The 14,944-nt window shown below is 40.6% G+C and overlaps 1 protein-coding gene across 1 annotated transcript in view; it reads right to left on the reverse strand.

The window, feature by feature from the left end:
- The window catches only part of SNRNP40 (small nuclear ribonucleoprotein U5 subunit 40), a 35,328-nt gene that overhangs the window by 16,749 nt on the left and 3,635 nt on the right, over positions 1 to 14,944 (reverse strand). The window contains exons 3-4 of the mRNA XM_032864011.1: positions 13,865 to 13,958; positions 12,140 to 12,305 (exon numbers count right to left, since the gene is read on the reverse strand). Coding sequence (XP_032719902.1) covers positions 12,140 to 12,305; positions 13,865 to 13,958 — 260 coding nt within the window. The remainder of the gene's footprint in view (positions 1 to 12,139; positions 12,306 to 13,864; positions 13,959 to 14,944) is intronic.

The raw sequence follows: 14,944 nt of genomic DNA on the forward strand, positions 1-14,944 counted from the left end.
GAAAAGCTGACGTATTCCTAGGACTCTAGAAGGCCGTTTGCATGCCCATGTCTGGCACACGTTCAGAAAAGACCTGAGAAGGTCCTAAGTGCTCTCACAGACCTGCAAGAGCTCCGCACAAGCAGGAAGTGAAGGCTAACAGAAAGTTGTAAACTGACACAAAGCTGTAAACTGTCTGGTAAAGACAGACCCCCCCAAACACACACAATGAGTCTGCAAAGACTGGGGAGAGGTTTTTATCCACAAGTGATTAAGAAAATCTCTGTCAAATCATTAGTGAGCCACCAAGCTAATGCAACAGAGATTTCAGTGGCTACACATGGCAAATAATACAGACTTTATAAAATTAGCTCAGAAAATTCACTTAATAGGAGTGCCTGGGTGGCTCAGTTGTGTGGCTGACATCTGGTTTCGGCTCAGGTCATGGTCTCAAGGTCCTGGGATTGAGCCCTGTGTTGGGCTCTGTGCTTAGCAGGGAGTCGGCTTGAGATTCTCTCTCCCTCTGCCTCTCCCCCTGTTCATGCTCTCTCTCTCTCTAATAATAAGTAAATTCTTTTAAAAAAGATTTTATTTATTTATTTGACAGAGATAGACATAGTGAGAGAGGGAACACAAGCAGGGGAAGTGGGAGAGGGAGAAGCAGGTTTCGCGCCGAGCAGGGAACTTGATGCAGGGCTTGATCCCAGGACCTTGAGATCATGACCTGAGCAGAAGGCAGATGCTTAATGACTGAGCCACCCAGGCTCCCCAAATAATAAGTAAATCTTAAAAAAAAAAAAAAAAAGAAAAAGAAAAAAGAAAGGTGGGGCACCTGGGTGGCTCAGTCATTAAGCAGCTGCCTTCGGCTCAGGTCATTATCTAAGGTCCTGGGATTGAGCCCCACATCAGGCTCCCTGCTTGGCGGGAAGCCTGCTTCTCCCTCTCCCACTTCCCCTGCCTGTGTTCCCTCTCTCGCTGTGTCTCTCTCTGTCAAATAAATAAATAAAATCTTAAAAAAAAAAAAAAAGAGCAAGATAATTTACTAAACAAGCAGCAACAATAAACCCTTGGGAGAAAATAATTTCCAGTTAACCACATTATAATATTCAAATGTTTTCAACAGGAAATTATGACACACACAAAAAAGCAAAGTATGGCCCCTACAGAAGAAAAAAAGAAATTAAGTCTTTTCAAAAAATGATGATGGGACAACTGGATAACCATACTCAAAATAATGAAAGCAGACCTTTATCTCATACCATATGGAAAAATGTACTCCATGTGGATCAAAGACCTAAATGTAAAAGTTAAAACTATGACATTCTTAGAAGAAAACACAGGGGTAAATTTTCATGGCCTTGGATTTGGCAATGAATTATTAGCTATGAAACCAAAAGAACAAGTGACCAAAGAAAAAACATAAACTGAACTTCATAAAAATGAGAAACTTTTGTACATCAAAGGATAGTATCTAGAAAATGAGATGAGAAGATAACCAACAGTGGTAGAAATATTTGCAAATCATGTATCTGATAAAGATCTAGTATCCAGAATAAAAAACCCATAGTTCAACAACATTGCAAATAGCCCCGAAAATGGGCAAAGGCCCTGAATAAACATTTCTTTTCAGGAGCTGTAAGCACAAGAAAAGAGGCTCAGCATCATAAATTAGTTGGGAAAGGCAAATCATAACAACGATTAGAGATTGCTTCACACTCACTAGGATGGTTATAATTAACAAAAAAACAAAAACAAAAACAAAAAAGGAATCACAGAAACTAACGAGTGATGGTGAGGAAAAACTGGAACCCTCGAACACCACTGGTGGGAATATAAAATGATCTGGCTGCTGTGGAAAAGCCTGGATGTTCCCCAAAAAGCTAAAGCAAAATTACCATACGACCCAGCAATCTTCCTCCTAGATATATACCCAAGAGAAATGAAACAAAAACTTATACACCAATCTTTGTAGCAGTGTTAAAAAGGAATGAAATATTAATACATGTTACAACAAGGATGAAGCCTGAAAACATTAAGCTGAGTGAAAGAAACTGAACACAAAAAGGCCACTTACATGATTCTATTCTATTTATATGAAATGCCCAGAAGAGGCAAGTACATAGAGACAAAAAGGAGATTAGTGGTTGCCAGGGGCTGGAAGGTAGGGAAAAAGTACTGACTGCTAAATGGGTATGGGGTTTCTCTTTTGCCCTCCTTATCTTTGTCAGTCCCCGTCTCCCTGTAATGGACTGCTCCCATCCTTTTCTAATTTTATTGGGGGGGGGCAGTTTTGGTATTGGATCATGGTGATGAGTACACATATTGTGAATGTACTAAAAGCCCTGAATTGTATATATTTTAAAATGGTTAAAATGGGGGGCGCCTGGGTGGCTCAGTGGGTTAAGCCACTGCCTTCGGCTCAGGTCATGATCTCAGGGTCCTGGGATTGAGCCCTGCATCGGGCTCTCTGCTCCACAGGGAGCCTGCTTCCCGCTCTCTCTCTGCCTGCTTGTGATCTCTCTCTCTCTCTGTCAAATAAATAAATTATTTAAAAAAAAATGGTTAAAATGGTAAATTTATGTTATGTGAATTTTACCCCAGTTAAAAAAATATAGAAGAAAATGTCCCCTATAGAAAGGGTTGATTCATAAACACAGATGTATTGAGGGGAGTATATTCTGGGTGATAGTATAAAATGTATTCCTTAATGCAGATTGTGATTTAAAAAATGTTTAAAAGTTACTATGTTTAGGCCATCTAATTTAATCTCAACTTTCATGGATGAATAAACTAAAGCACAAAGATAGAACTAACTTGATGAGAAACACCCAGTAGGTCAAGGGCAAAACAAGGACAAGAATTTAGTATTGTCTGATTCTATTACATTCATGTTGAATTTACTAAAAAGTGTTAATTTCTTATAAATACTAAACATATGTTTGTTTTAAAAAGTTAGTATTTATTTTCAATAGCTGTTTGACTTATTAACAATAGAAGGAAATAAAGATTAGGTACAACAATTCTACAACCCTATATTCTATAAACAATTAGGCTCTATTTAAGAAAAAAATAAACTTACATAACATGGATCTACATTAAAAAATTTTTTTTTTAAAGTTTATTTATTTTTAGTAATCTCTACACCCAACATGGATGGGGCTTGAACTCACAACCCTGAGATCAAAAGTCCCATGCTTTGGGCACCTGGGGGGCTCAGTCGGTTAGGCATCTGCCTTTGGCTTGGGTCATGGTCCCAGGGTCCTGGGATGGAGCCCTGGGTTAGGCAGACTCTGGAACCACGACCCGAGAGCTTCATCACTCCTAAAAACCTGAGTGTGTTTGTCCTATGAGATACATATAATAGCGGTGTCTGGTGGCTCAGGTGGCTAAGTGTCTGCCTCTGGCTCCAGTCATGACCCCGGGGTCCTGGGATCTAGCCCTGTGCTGGGCTCCCTGCTCAGTGGGGAGTCTGCTTCTCCTTCTCCCTCTGCTGCTCTCCACCCCCGCCCCCTGCCCCTGTTCATGTGCTCTCTCCCTCATGTAAGTAAAATCTTTGGGGTGCCTGGGTGGCTCAGTCCTTAAGTGTCTGCCTTTGGCTCTGGTCCTGATCTCAGGGTCCTGGAATAAAGTCCCATATTGGGCTCCCTGCTCATCAGGAAACCTCCTTCTCCCTCACCCTCTGCCCCTTCACCCCACTCAAGCTCTCTCTTGCTATCTCTCTCTCTCTCTCAAATACATAAAATCTTTAAAAAAATCTTAAAAAAAGAGATACATATAATACATACATACATATGTGTATATATGTGTGTGTGTATATATATTCCTATAAAATCTTAACACAACCTATCAAAATTAACACCAATACATTATCATCATCCAATCCTCAGGTTTCATTCAAGTTTCACAACTTGTCCCAATGTCTTTTATTGCAAAGAAATTCAGTTCAGATTCATGTGCTGAACTTATGGGTCATGTTTCTTTAGTCTCCTTCAGCCTGGAAGAGTGTCTCAGAATTTTCTTGACCTTGATGCTTCTCAAATAATAGGATAGTTATTTTGTAGAATGTCCCTCAGTTTGGGTTTGTCTGGTATTTCTTCATGATTAGAATCAAGTTATGCCTCTTTGGCAGGAATCTCACTGGAGTGATGCTGCGTTTTCATTGTATTTTATTGAGTGGCTCATGATTTTGATTTGTCCCATCATGGATAATGTTCAGTTGATCATTTGATTAAGATGTTCTTTTGACAAGCATTATTGCATAAGATGTTCCAGGTTCATCTTGTACTTTCCCTGCACAGTCCTGAAATAAGGAGTCCTGGTTTCTTTAGTGGAAAACGGTATTGAAAGACCAAGACGTGCCCAGTAGATGTGCTCACTGCTTTGGGGATTTTGTTCCTAAACGCTCTCAGTGGACAGTTGCCAATATATGCACACACAGGCACATGCACATCTGTTAAGCATACGCTTAATCTCTTGTTTTTTCTATACCTATCTGTTTTATGTGTTGAATCCCACGAGTTCTCACTGATACACCCAGTTCAATGCCAACAACACAAGATGCACTTTAGTCCTCTCTCCTGTATTGGTAACTCCTTTCTCTGACAATGAGAAGTATGCCTCCTGTTATACTTATTATACTTACCTGATGAAGATTCCTGTATGTAATTAATCTCCCATATCCTTTTCTACCCTTCCCCTGCATGAATGTCTTCCTTTCTCTGTTTGAACTGTGATTCACATTTCCTGTGTGGAACCCCTCTTCACCCCATTTGGGTTATCCCTTTGTATGAATGCTCCCTTCACTCTGCTCTGGCTCTAATATCCCTCTCCAGGCTGCCTTTCCTCAGGAATGCTATCCTTAGCCTCAGACTTTGGACCTAAACTGCTCTCATCCCATGTGGACACTCAGCTCAAGCTCATACCCATACTTTCTTCCCCACCAATGCACAGATGAAACTTTTACTCTGCTTAGGCACTGACTCTATGTTGGGCTGCTCTCCCCTCCAATTCCCCATACTGGGCTACCTACTCTGTGTCATGTGGATGCCATCCTTACCCTTGTCAGTCCCCATCTCCCTAAAACGGACTGCTCCCATCCTGCACGGATGCTTTCCTCACCTCACCTGGGCCCTGACACCACTTTGGGCCACGATGGCCCACCCGCACCTCTAACCCAAACACCTTCCCTGCTTTGGTCTGTGTAATGGCACGAGGACTAAATTGTTTATAAAAGGGAACAATCTTTATTTATATATATGTTTACATATATAAAAGATAATAATATGTATGCTTTAAACCTATATACAATATAAAAATGATTTCCTTTAAAATTTTTTAAAAGATTGTATTTATTTGAGAGAGAGCGAGCATGTGCACACGAGCATAAGCAGGGGGAGGGGCAAAGAAAGAGGGAGAAGCAGGTTCTCCCCTGAGTGGGGAGCGGACACAGGGCTTGATCCCAGGACCCTGGCATCGTGACTGGAGCCAAAGGAAGACATTTAAGTGACTGAGCCACCCACGTGCCCCTAAAAAATGATTTCCGACTTGCTTTATTAGAAAGAATGAATTGTTAAAAACAATATGAAAACTACTAGTATGGGGGCACTGGGTGGCTCATCTGGTTCAGCATCTGCCTTTGGCTCAGGTCATGATCCCAGGGTCCCAGGATTGAGTCCCGCATCAGGCTCCTTGCTCAGCGAGGAGTCTGCTTCTCCCTCTGCCTCTGCCCTTTCCCTTTCTCATGCTCTCTCTCTCTCCCCCTCTGAAACAAATAAATAAAATCTTAAAAAAAAAAAAACCCACACCAAAAAAGCCAACTACTAGTTTAGAGAATGCTCAGGCTGCCAATTCTAGACTGAAAATACAAGAATTACTGAAAGCTTTGTTTTCTATTGAGAATTCTGATGAGTAAAATGCAACACAATGTTTTCCCCCTTAGATAAGCAAAGGTTATTAAATTCCCACACTTACAAACCTAGAACAGAAAACAATAAAGCATTCCAATGTGGCAAGTAACTAAAAGGCATATGTAAGAGGCTGTTCAACAAAGAATTGTTTATAAATAATATGTTGAAATTAAGAATAAGGAACTGGTTAAAAAGCAGTCACTTCAGGTGATGTGACATACTGCACATTAAAATAAATATTATTTTCAGTAATAAAATATTTATTTCAAATCATTTTTTTAAAGACTTTATTTATTTGACAGACAGAGATCACAAATAGGCAGAGAGAGGGAGGAAGCAGGCTCCCCGCTGAGCAAACAGCCCGATGCAGGGCTCGACCCCAGGACCCTGAGATCATGACCTGAGCTGAAGGCAGAGGCTTTAATCCACTGAGCCACGCAGGTGCCCCTCAAATCATGTTTAATAAAGGGAGAAGAAAAGTAAGAAACTAAAAGGAGAATAAAAAAGACAGACATAGGGCGCCTGGGTGGCTCATTTGGTTGAGCGACTGTCTTCGGCTCGGGTCATGGTCCCAGAGTCCCGGGATCGAGTCCAGCATCGGGCTCCCAGCTCCATGGGAAGTCTGCTTCTCCCTCTGACCTTCTCACCTCTCATGCTCTCTCTCACTGTTTCTCTCTCAAATAAATAAATGAAATCTTTAAAAAAAAAAAAAAAGACATACAGGGGTGCTTGGGTGGCTCCGTTGGTTGAGTATCTGACTCTTGATTCTGGCTCAGGTCATGATCTCAGGGTGGTGAGATGGAGCTGCACGTAGGGCTCCACCCTCAGCAGGGAGTCTGCTTCTCTCCTCCTCCCTCTCACCCTGCCCCCCCCTTTTCCCCTCGTGCTCTCAAATAAATAAATAATAATAATAAAAAAGACAGATATTCACAATGGAGAGTAGTTGAAAAAAGAAAAGCCAAGTAAAGGCAGAAAGATAAACATGAGGAAAGAGATAAATACATAAAGAAATAAAGTCAGAGAAAAGGTAAAGGAAGTGAAGCCGGAAACAAACATGAGTAAGTTCCTAGGTGTTTATCATATAGCAGGCCCTTGATGAATATAAACAAAATTCCTTAGGGTATTTTCATCTCTTACTGCCTTTTTTTTTTTAATGTAAATTTTTATTTATTATTATTTTATGTAAATTTTTATGTAAATTAAAGTTGTTAACATACAGAGTTATATTAGTATGTACAAGATAGTGTCTTACTGTCTTTTGAAAAGCCAATGAGCAAATAAGTTACTGTTAAAAGACTCTCCAACTATGGCACATGTAGGTTAAGAGCTCCGGGCTTTGGAAACCATTCCTAAGCGGCAGCCTCTCTACCTAGTCAAACATCAAGGGGCCCCAACTGATTGGGTTTATTATAAAAATGATTTAGTAGAAAAAAAATGATTTAGTAGAAAAATATCCCAAAGCAGATGATTCAGTATGTTAGTGTCACAACCTTTAACTATGAAAAGAAAAAAAATTCATTTAAAAAGCAACAATCATAGGTTTAGTGTCGTTTCTCAGATGTACTCCTTCGAAATCCATCCTGATTTAATCATTAAAGACTACCCAAAGGGGCACCTGGGTGGTTCAGTCGATTAAGTATCTGCCTTTGGCTCAGGTCATTATCCCAGGGTCCTGCAATTGAGCCCCTTTTCAGGCTCCTTGTTCAGTAGGGAGCCTGTCTCTCCTTCTCCCTCTGCCTGCTGTTCCCTGTGCTTGTGTTCTCTCTGTCAAATAAATAAAAAGACTACCCAGAACCCAAAATTTGTGCCAAAGAAAGAATAAAATGATTGGTCCTACAAAGTAGTATGTCATTATGTGCCCCTGAAATAAAAGTCACTATTTTTAGGCCTCATTTTCCTCATTTGAAAAGGAGGGTGCAATGGTGAGTGTAGCATAATGCATAAATCTGCTCAATCACTATGCTGTATACCTGTATCTCATTTAACATGCATCAACCATACTCAAATACAAATAATGATAAAAGAGTAAAATGACGATGCTGGATGAGATCAATGGCTGCTGAACTGTCAGACCTGCTACATCAAATCAGAAGAGGAACAGGTTTAAAAATTCTGGTTCTTAAAAAGAAAAAAAAAAAAACCCAAACCATTTACATTAGCACCCAAAAAAGAGGTATATTTAGATATAAACTTAACAAAATATGTACAGGACCTAAATGAGGAAAACCTCAAAACTCTGACGAATGAAATCAAAGAACTAGGGGTGCCTGAGTGGCTCAGTCATTAAGCGTCTGCTTTTGGTTTGAGTCGTGATCCCAGGGTCCAGGGATTGAGCCCTGTATTGCGCTCCCTGCTTGGTGGGAGGCCTGCTCCTCCCTCCCCTACTACCCCTGCTTGGTGTTTCCTCTCTCGCTGTCTCTCCTTCTCTGTCAAATAAATAAATAAATCTTTAAAAAACAAAACAAAACAAAACAAAAACCCAAGTAGATGGGGTGCCTGGGTGGCTCAGTGGGTTGGGCCTCTGCCTTCAGCTCGGGTCATGATCTCAGGGTCCTGGGGTCAAGTCCCGCATCGGGCTCTCTGCTCGGCAGGGAGCCTGCTTCCTCTTCTCTCTCTCTCTCTGACTGCCTCTCTGCCTGCTTGTGATCTCTGTCTGTCAAATAAATAAATAAAATATTAAAAAAAAAAACAAACTTAAAAAAAAAAAAACCAAGTGGATAAATGAAGAGCTATTCCATGCTCATGCATAGGAAAAGTCAATATTGTCATTCTCAACTTCATAAATTCAATGCAATTCCAACCAAAATTCTAGTAAGTAGTTTTGTGGAAATCAACAAATTGATTCTAATATTCATATAGAGACAAAAGACCCAAGATTGCCAACACAATATTGAAGCAGAAACCAAAGTTGGAGGACTGATGATAACTGACCTCCAAGACTTACTGTAGGGGCACCTAGGTGGCTCAGTTGGAAGAACATGTGACTTGTGATCTTAGAGTCGTGTGTTTGACCCCAGGTTGGGTACAGAGATTACTTAAAAAAAAAAAAAAAAAAAAAAAGACTTACTATAAAACTACAGTAATCCAGAGAGTGTGGTCCTGGGGAAAGAATACATCAATGGAAGAGAACTCAGAGCCCAGGAATAGACCCCCATAAATACAGTCAACAGATCTTTGACAAAGGAGAAAAGGCAATGGAGCAAGTCAATTTCTTCAACCAATGGCACTGGAACAACTGGACATCCACATGCAAAAAACATGCATCTAGACACAGACCTTGCACCTTTCACAAAAATTAACTCAAAATGTACCACACAGAAGAAAACACAGATGACCTGAGGTATGGCAATGACTTTTTAGATACAACATCAAAGGCACAATTCGTGAAAGAAATAATTGATAAACTGGATTTCATGAAAGCTAAAAACTCTGCCTGAGAAAGACAATGTCAAGAGAATGAGAAGATAAACCACGAGACAGTGAGAAAATATTTGTATATCTGATAAGGGACTATTATCCAAAATGTACAAAGAACTCTCAAAACTAAGCAATAAGAAAACAACACAATTAAAAAATGAGCTAAAGGGGCACATGGGTGGCTCCAGTCGCTTAAGCATCTGCCTTCTGCTCGGGTCATGATCTCAGGGTCCTGGGATCAAGCCCCACGTCAGGTTCCCCACTCAGTGGGGAGCCTGCTTCTCCCTCTTCCTCTGCCTGCTGCTCCCCCTGCTTGTGCTCTCTCTCAAATGAATAAATAAAATCTTAAAAAAAAAATGAGCTAAAGATCTTAACAGACACCTCACCGAAGAAGGTACACAGACGACAAAAAGCATATGAAGAGATGCTCCACCTTATGTTATCAGGAAAATGTAAATTAAACTAACAATGAGGTATAACTACACACCTATTAGAGAAGCCAAAATCCGGAGCACTGACACCACCAAATGATGATGCGGAACAACAGGGATTCTGGCTCATTGCTGGTGGGAATGTAAAATGGTACAGCTACTTTGGAAGACAGACTTGTGGTTTCTTTCCTCTTTTAAGATTTCAATAATCTCTACATCCAACGTGGGGCTCAAATTTACAATCCCAAGATCAAGAGCTGCACGCTCCATCAACTGAGCTGGCTGGGCACTCAGACTGGTGGTTTCTCAAATATTAAATATGCTCTTACCATATGATCTAGCAATCGTGGTCCTCAGTATTTACTCAACAGAGTTGAAAAATTTAGGTCCACACAAAACTCCCACATGGATGTTTACAGCAATTTTATTCATAACTGCAACTCTGGGAAGCAACTGAGATGTCCTTTAGTAAGTGAATGAATAAACTGTGGTATGTCCAGACAATGGAATATTATTTGGCACTAGAACAAATGAGCTACAAAGACATGGAAGAATCTTTTTTTTTAAGGAGATAGGAATTTATTAGACACACTACAAGGTAGCAGTGGGCAGGACAACAGAGGAGAGGCTGTCTGTAAGACATCGAAGACTCTTAAAATGCATTATTACCAAGTAAAAGAAACCAATCTCAAAAAAGACAAAACTATGGAGACAGTAAAAAGATCAGTGGTTGTCAGGGGTGGGAGGGATGAACAGAAGGAGCACAGAGGATTTTTAGGGCAGAAAAAATACTCGGTATGATACCACTGTGATGGATACATGTAATTATATGTTTATCCCAAAGCACAGAATGTATAACACTAAATGTGAACCCTAATATAAACTATGGACTTGGGTGATTAGGATGTGTCAATGTAGGTTTTTTTTTTTTTAAAGATTTTATTTATTTATTTGACAGAGAAATCACAAGTAGGCAGAGAGGCAGGCAGAGAGAGAGGAGGAAGCAGGCTCCCTGCTGAGCAGAGAGCCCGATGCGGGGCTCGATCCCAGGACCCTGAGATCATCACCTGAGCCGAAGGCAGAGTCTTTAACCCACTGAGCCACCCAGGCGCCCCTGTGTCAGTGTAGGTTTATCAATTGTAAAAAATGTACCACTCTGGTGGGGGATCACAGGAGAGGCTATGCATGTGTGGGGGCAGTGGGTATATGGGAAATCTCTCTATCTTCTCAATTTTACTGTGAACCTAAAACTGCTCTTTAAAAGTCTTAATTTAAAAATAAAAATTCCCATTCTAGACCTACTGAACAAGAATCTTGAGGTTTTTTGTTTTTTTTTTAAGATTTTATTTTTTATTTGTCAGAGAGAGAGAGAGAGTGAGAGTGAGCGCACAAGCAGGGAGAGCAGCAGGCAGAGGGAGAAGCAGGCTTCCTGTTGAGCAAGGAGCCCAATGCGGGATTTGATCCTAGCTCCCTGGGATCATGACCTTAGCTGAAGGCAGATGTTTAACGGACTGAGCCACCCAGGCGTCCCGAGAACCTGGTTATTTTTAATAGGTTCTTCAGGCAGTCTGACGTGAAGACAAGCTGGAATCACTGAACTAAATGATCTTGTTACTAAACCATATACTGACCTTTATATATAGTGACTATACTTTTACAACAGCTTTGTAAGACATGTATATTGCTGTCACTGTTCTAAAGACTGAGAAACAGGTTCAGAAAAGTGAACTGCCTGAGATCACATAATTAGGTAAACAGCTCAGTCAAGAATCCCAGGGAATGCCTCGGTGGCTCAGTTGGCTAAGCGGCTGCCTTTGGCTTGGGTCATGATCCCAGTGTCCTGGGATCGAGTCCCGCATCGGGCTCCTTGCTCGGCAGGAAGCCTGCTTCTCCCTCTGCCTGTGCACATGCTCTCGCTCTCTCTCTCTGACAAACAAATTAAAAAAAAAAAAAAGGATCCAATTCAGGTGGTCCATTTTATTCCAAGTCATAAAGGTTCAACATGGTTCTAACATTCTACAGGATCCTTAAAAATACTGCCTGTTACTTTAAAAAACCTCTGTTTTTGGGGTGCCTGGGTGGCCCAGCCAGTCAAGTGTCTGCTAACTCTTGGTTTCAGTTCAGAGCATGAGCTCAGGGTTTTGAGACTGAGCTTTGCACTGGGCTCCATAAGCAGCATGGAATCTGCTTGTCCCTCTCCCTCCCGATCTGCTCCCCTTCACCCCCACTTGCTCTCTCTCTCTCAAATTAAAAAATCTTAAAGTAAAAACAGAAAGACCTCTGTTTTGGGAAATGACTGTTAAAACAAAGTTGTGGAGAGGAGGCTACGCCATAGATGGAAGGCAAAGTAAGTTCACATTATGGAACCTCTGAACCAGCAACAACATACAGACAGACAACACCCACCTTAACTGTCCCATCATCGCTGCCAGTGCAGACAAGCTGGGGGCCCCTCCTGGCTGGGTAACAGGAATTCACAAAGGAAGTATGTCCTTTCAGCCTTTTAACCCTCTCGCCTGTTTCGCTATCCCACACTGCCACCGTTTTATCTGTGGATGCGGAGAAGAGCATACTGCAAGAGGAAGAACAAAAAACAAGTGAGTGAAGACGAACAACAGCCATCCATCCTCCCCACTTGCCAAAATGTGCCAAACTCTTTAAGGCCACTGACACGTTGTACTGTTGCCGGTCTGACACATGACGTAGGCATGCCTCACCCTACCTACCAAATCCTACTGGTGCTCTAGACCGGGTTACGTGGTCTACCCCATGAAAATGTATAAAAAAGTCCTTCTGCAGTCCCCATGATATATCCCAACCTAATACAGCAGTTTCCCTAATCTCTTCCTCCTTTTTGAGAGATGACGCTTTAAACACTTTCCCATCTGGAAATGTTTAACCACTCCCTGCTACAGTGGGAAGACAGACTGTGGCAATTCTTTTTTTTTTTTTTTTTTAATTTTTTATTTCTTTTCAGCATAACAGTATTCATTGTTTTTGCACAACACCCAGTGCTCCATGCAATCTGTGCCCTCTCTAATACTCACCACCTGGTTCCCCCAACCTCCCACCCCCGCCCCTTCAAAACCCTCAGATTGTTTTTCAGAGTCCATAGTCTCTCATGGTTCACCTCCCCTTCCAATTTCTCTCAACTCCCTTCTCCTCTCCATCTCCCAGGCTGTGGCAATTCTCGACTCAGTGACTCAGTAACTTTAACCCTTTCTCTAAAATTCCAAGTTTCTTATTTCATCTCTGAAAATGATTTTTTTTTTAAGTTTTATTATTTAAGTAATCTCTACACCCAACAAGGGGCTTAAACTCCTTACCCCAAGCTCAAGAATCATATGCTCCTCGGACTGAGCCAGCTGGGTGCCCATGACAATGATTTCTAAGTTATAATTGATTTTATAAGGCTTTCTTTATTCAAATATTAACAGGAAAAATGCATACAGGGCTATGTACCAGTTGATTTAGGGACCTTAGGATTTTAAAAGGTCAGAGGTATAAAACTATGAATGTTCACTGAAATACCTAATGGATTAATTAACTTTGCATAATCACATTTCTATATTACATAGATATTGTAGAATTAGGCAGTCATTAAAATGTTTATGATAAACGTATGTTATAATAAATGATACATTAGGTGAATAATGTTAAAGGAAAAAAGCAGCAGAAAAGATCATACATGAAGTTCTAATGTACACGTAAAACCAAATAGTTTTAAGCAGGAAAAAAACTTGAGAAACACTAACAAAATATTAACAGTGATTATCTTTGGAGTGGTAGGAATATGGGCTATTTTTAAATTTATATATTTTTGAGTTTCTCAAAGTAAATATTTTATTGCTTATATAGTAAGAATAGCTGATTTCTGCATATAAAATTATGTTTTATGTCTTAAAAAAGAAATTGGGCTATTGATGTTAGATAGAGATGTATTTATAAATGCATACATGGAACAAGAGATTGGGTTGACAGTGATAGGATAATAAAGTAACTGCCGAAAATGCGGTTTTTGACAGCAAAGTCTCCAGAGAGACAAAAAACTTATGGACGAAATGTGAAAGGATGCCAAGAAAAATTAGTATGAAAGCAGCTGTCATTCTGTCATGCAGACTACTTACTCACCTGCCATCAGTGTTATAATGCAGCTCCATCACGGCCCCACTGTGTCCCTTCAATGTAGCATAGTTATCACAGTCACCATAGACATTCCACAACACTGTTAGGAAGACACGAGTTATATGATCATTACTACACAAAAGAAAACTCTTCATTAGCCATAGAAAAGGTACTTATAATTTACCACAATGGTTTTGAGATTACACTCCCTTGGAACACTATTGGCTCTACTGGCTGGACCGATTTTCCTGACACCAAAAACAAAAATAATGTAATATTTTCATATTTCATAAGATTGATAAAAATTAGTTAATAGATATAATTTGGAGGGGCACCTGGGTGGCTCAGTTCACTCAGCATCTGCCTTTGACTCAGGTCATGATCCTGGGCTCCTGGGATCAAACCCCACATAGGGCTCCCTGCTCAGTGGGGAGTCTGCTTCTCCCTCCGCCCCTCCCCTATTCCTGCTCTCTCTCTCAAATAAATAAAATCTTAAAAAAAGTAGGTATAGGGGCACCTGGGTGGCTCAGTGGGTTAAGCCTCTGCCTTCAGCTCAGGTCATGATCCCAGAGTCCTGGGATCGAGCCCTGTGTCAGGCACTCTGCTCAGCAGGGGGCCTGCTTCCCTGCCCCCGTCCCTGCCTGTTTCTCTACCTACTTGTGATCTTTCTCTCTCTGCCAAATAAATAAATAAAATCTTTAAAAAAAAATAGGTATAATTTTTAAAGTCTTAAGCTTTCTGTTGTAATTTTTAAAAAGTTGGTACTCACTACTACATGTTGATTGAGTGTAGAGGCTACAAAATGATGGCACTTACAGAAAACCCAGGAAGCTAGAATTGACTTGAAGGTCACATGGCAATGACTTTATACTACATTTTTTCATTCCACATGTACCATATACCTACAACATGCCAGGTGCTAGGATAAAATGAGATAACGAATAGACACAGTTCCTGCCCTCAGGGAACTTGGTCTAGCAAGGAATGAACTTCGATGAGTGTTATTAAGGAGCACCTCTATATATTATAAGGTACATACATATTGTAGTTATTTTTCTGTTGATAAACTGTTTTTTGCTTGATGAA

This window comes from Lontra canadensis, unplaced genomic scaffold (assembly GCF_010015895.1).
Source record: "Lontra canadensis isolate GAN:19392208 unplaced genomic scaffold, GSC_riverotter_1.0 scaffold25, whole genome shotgun sequence".
In the NCBI taxonomy this organism is placed as follows: domain Eukaryota; kingdom Metazoa; phylum Chordata; class Mammalia; order Carnivora; family Mustelidae; genus Lontra; species Lontra canadensis.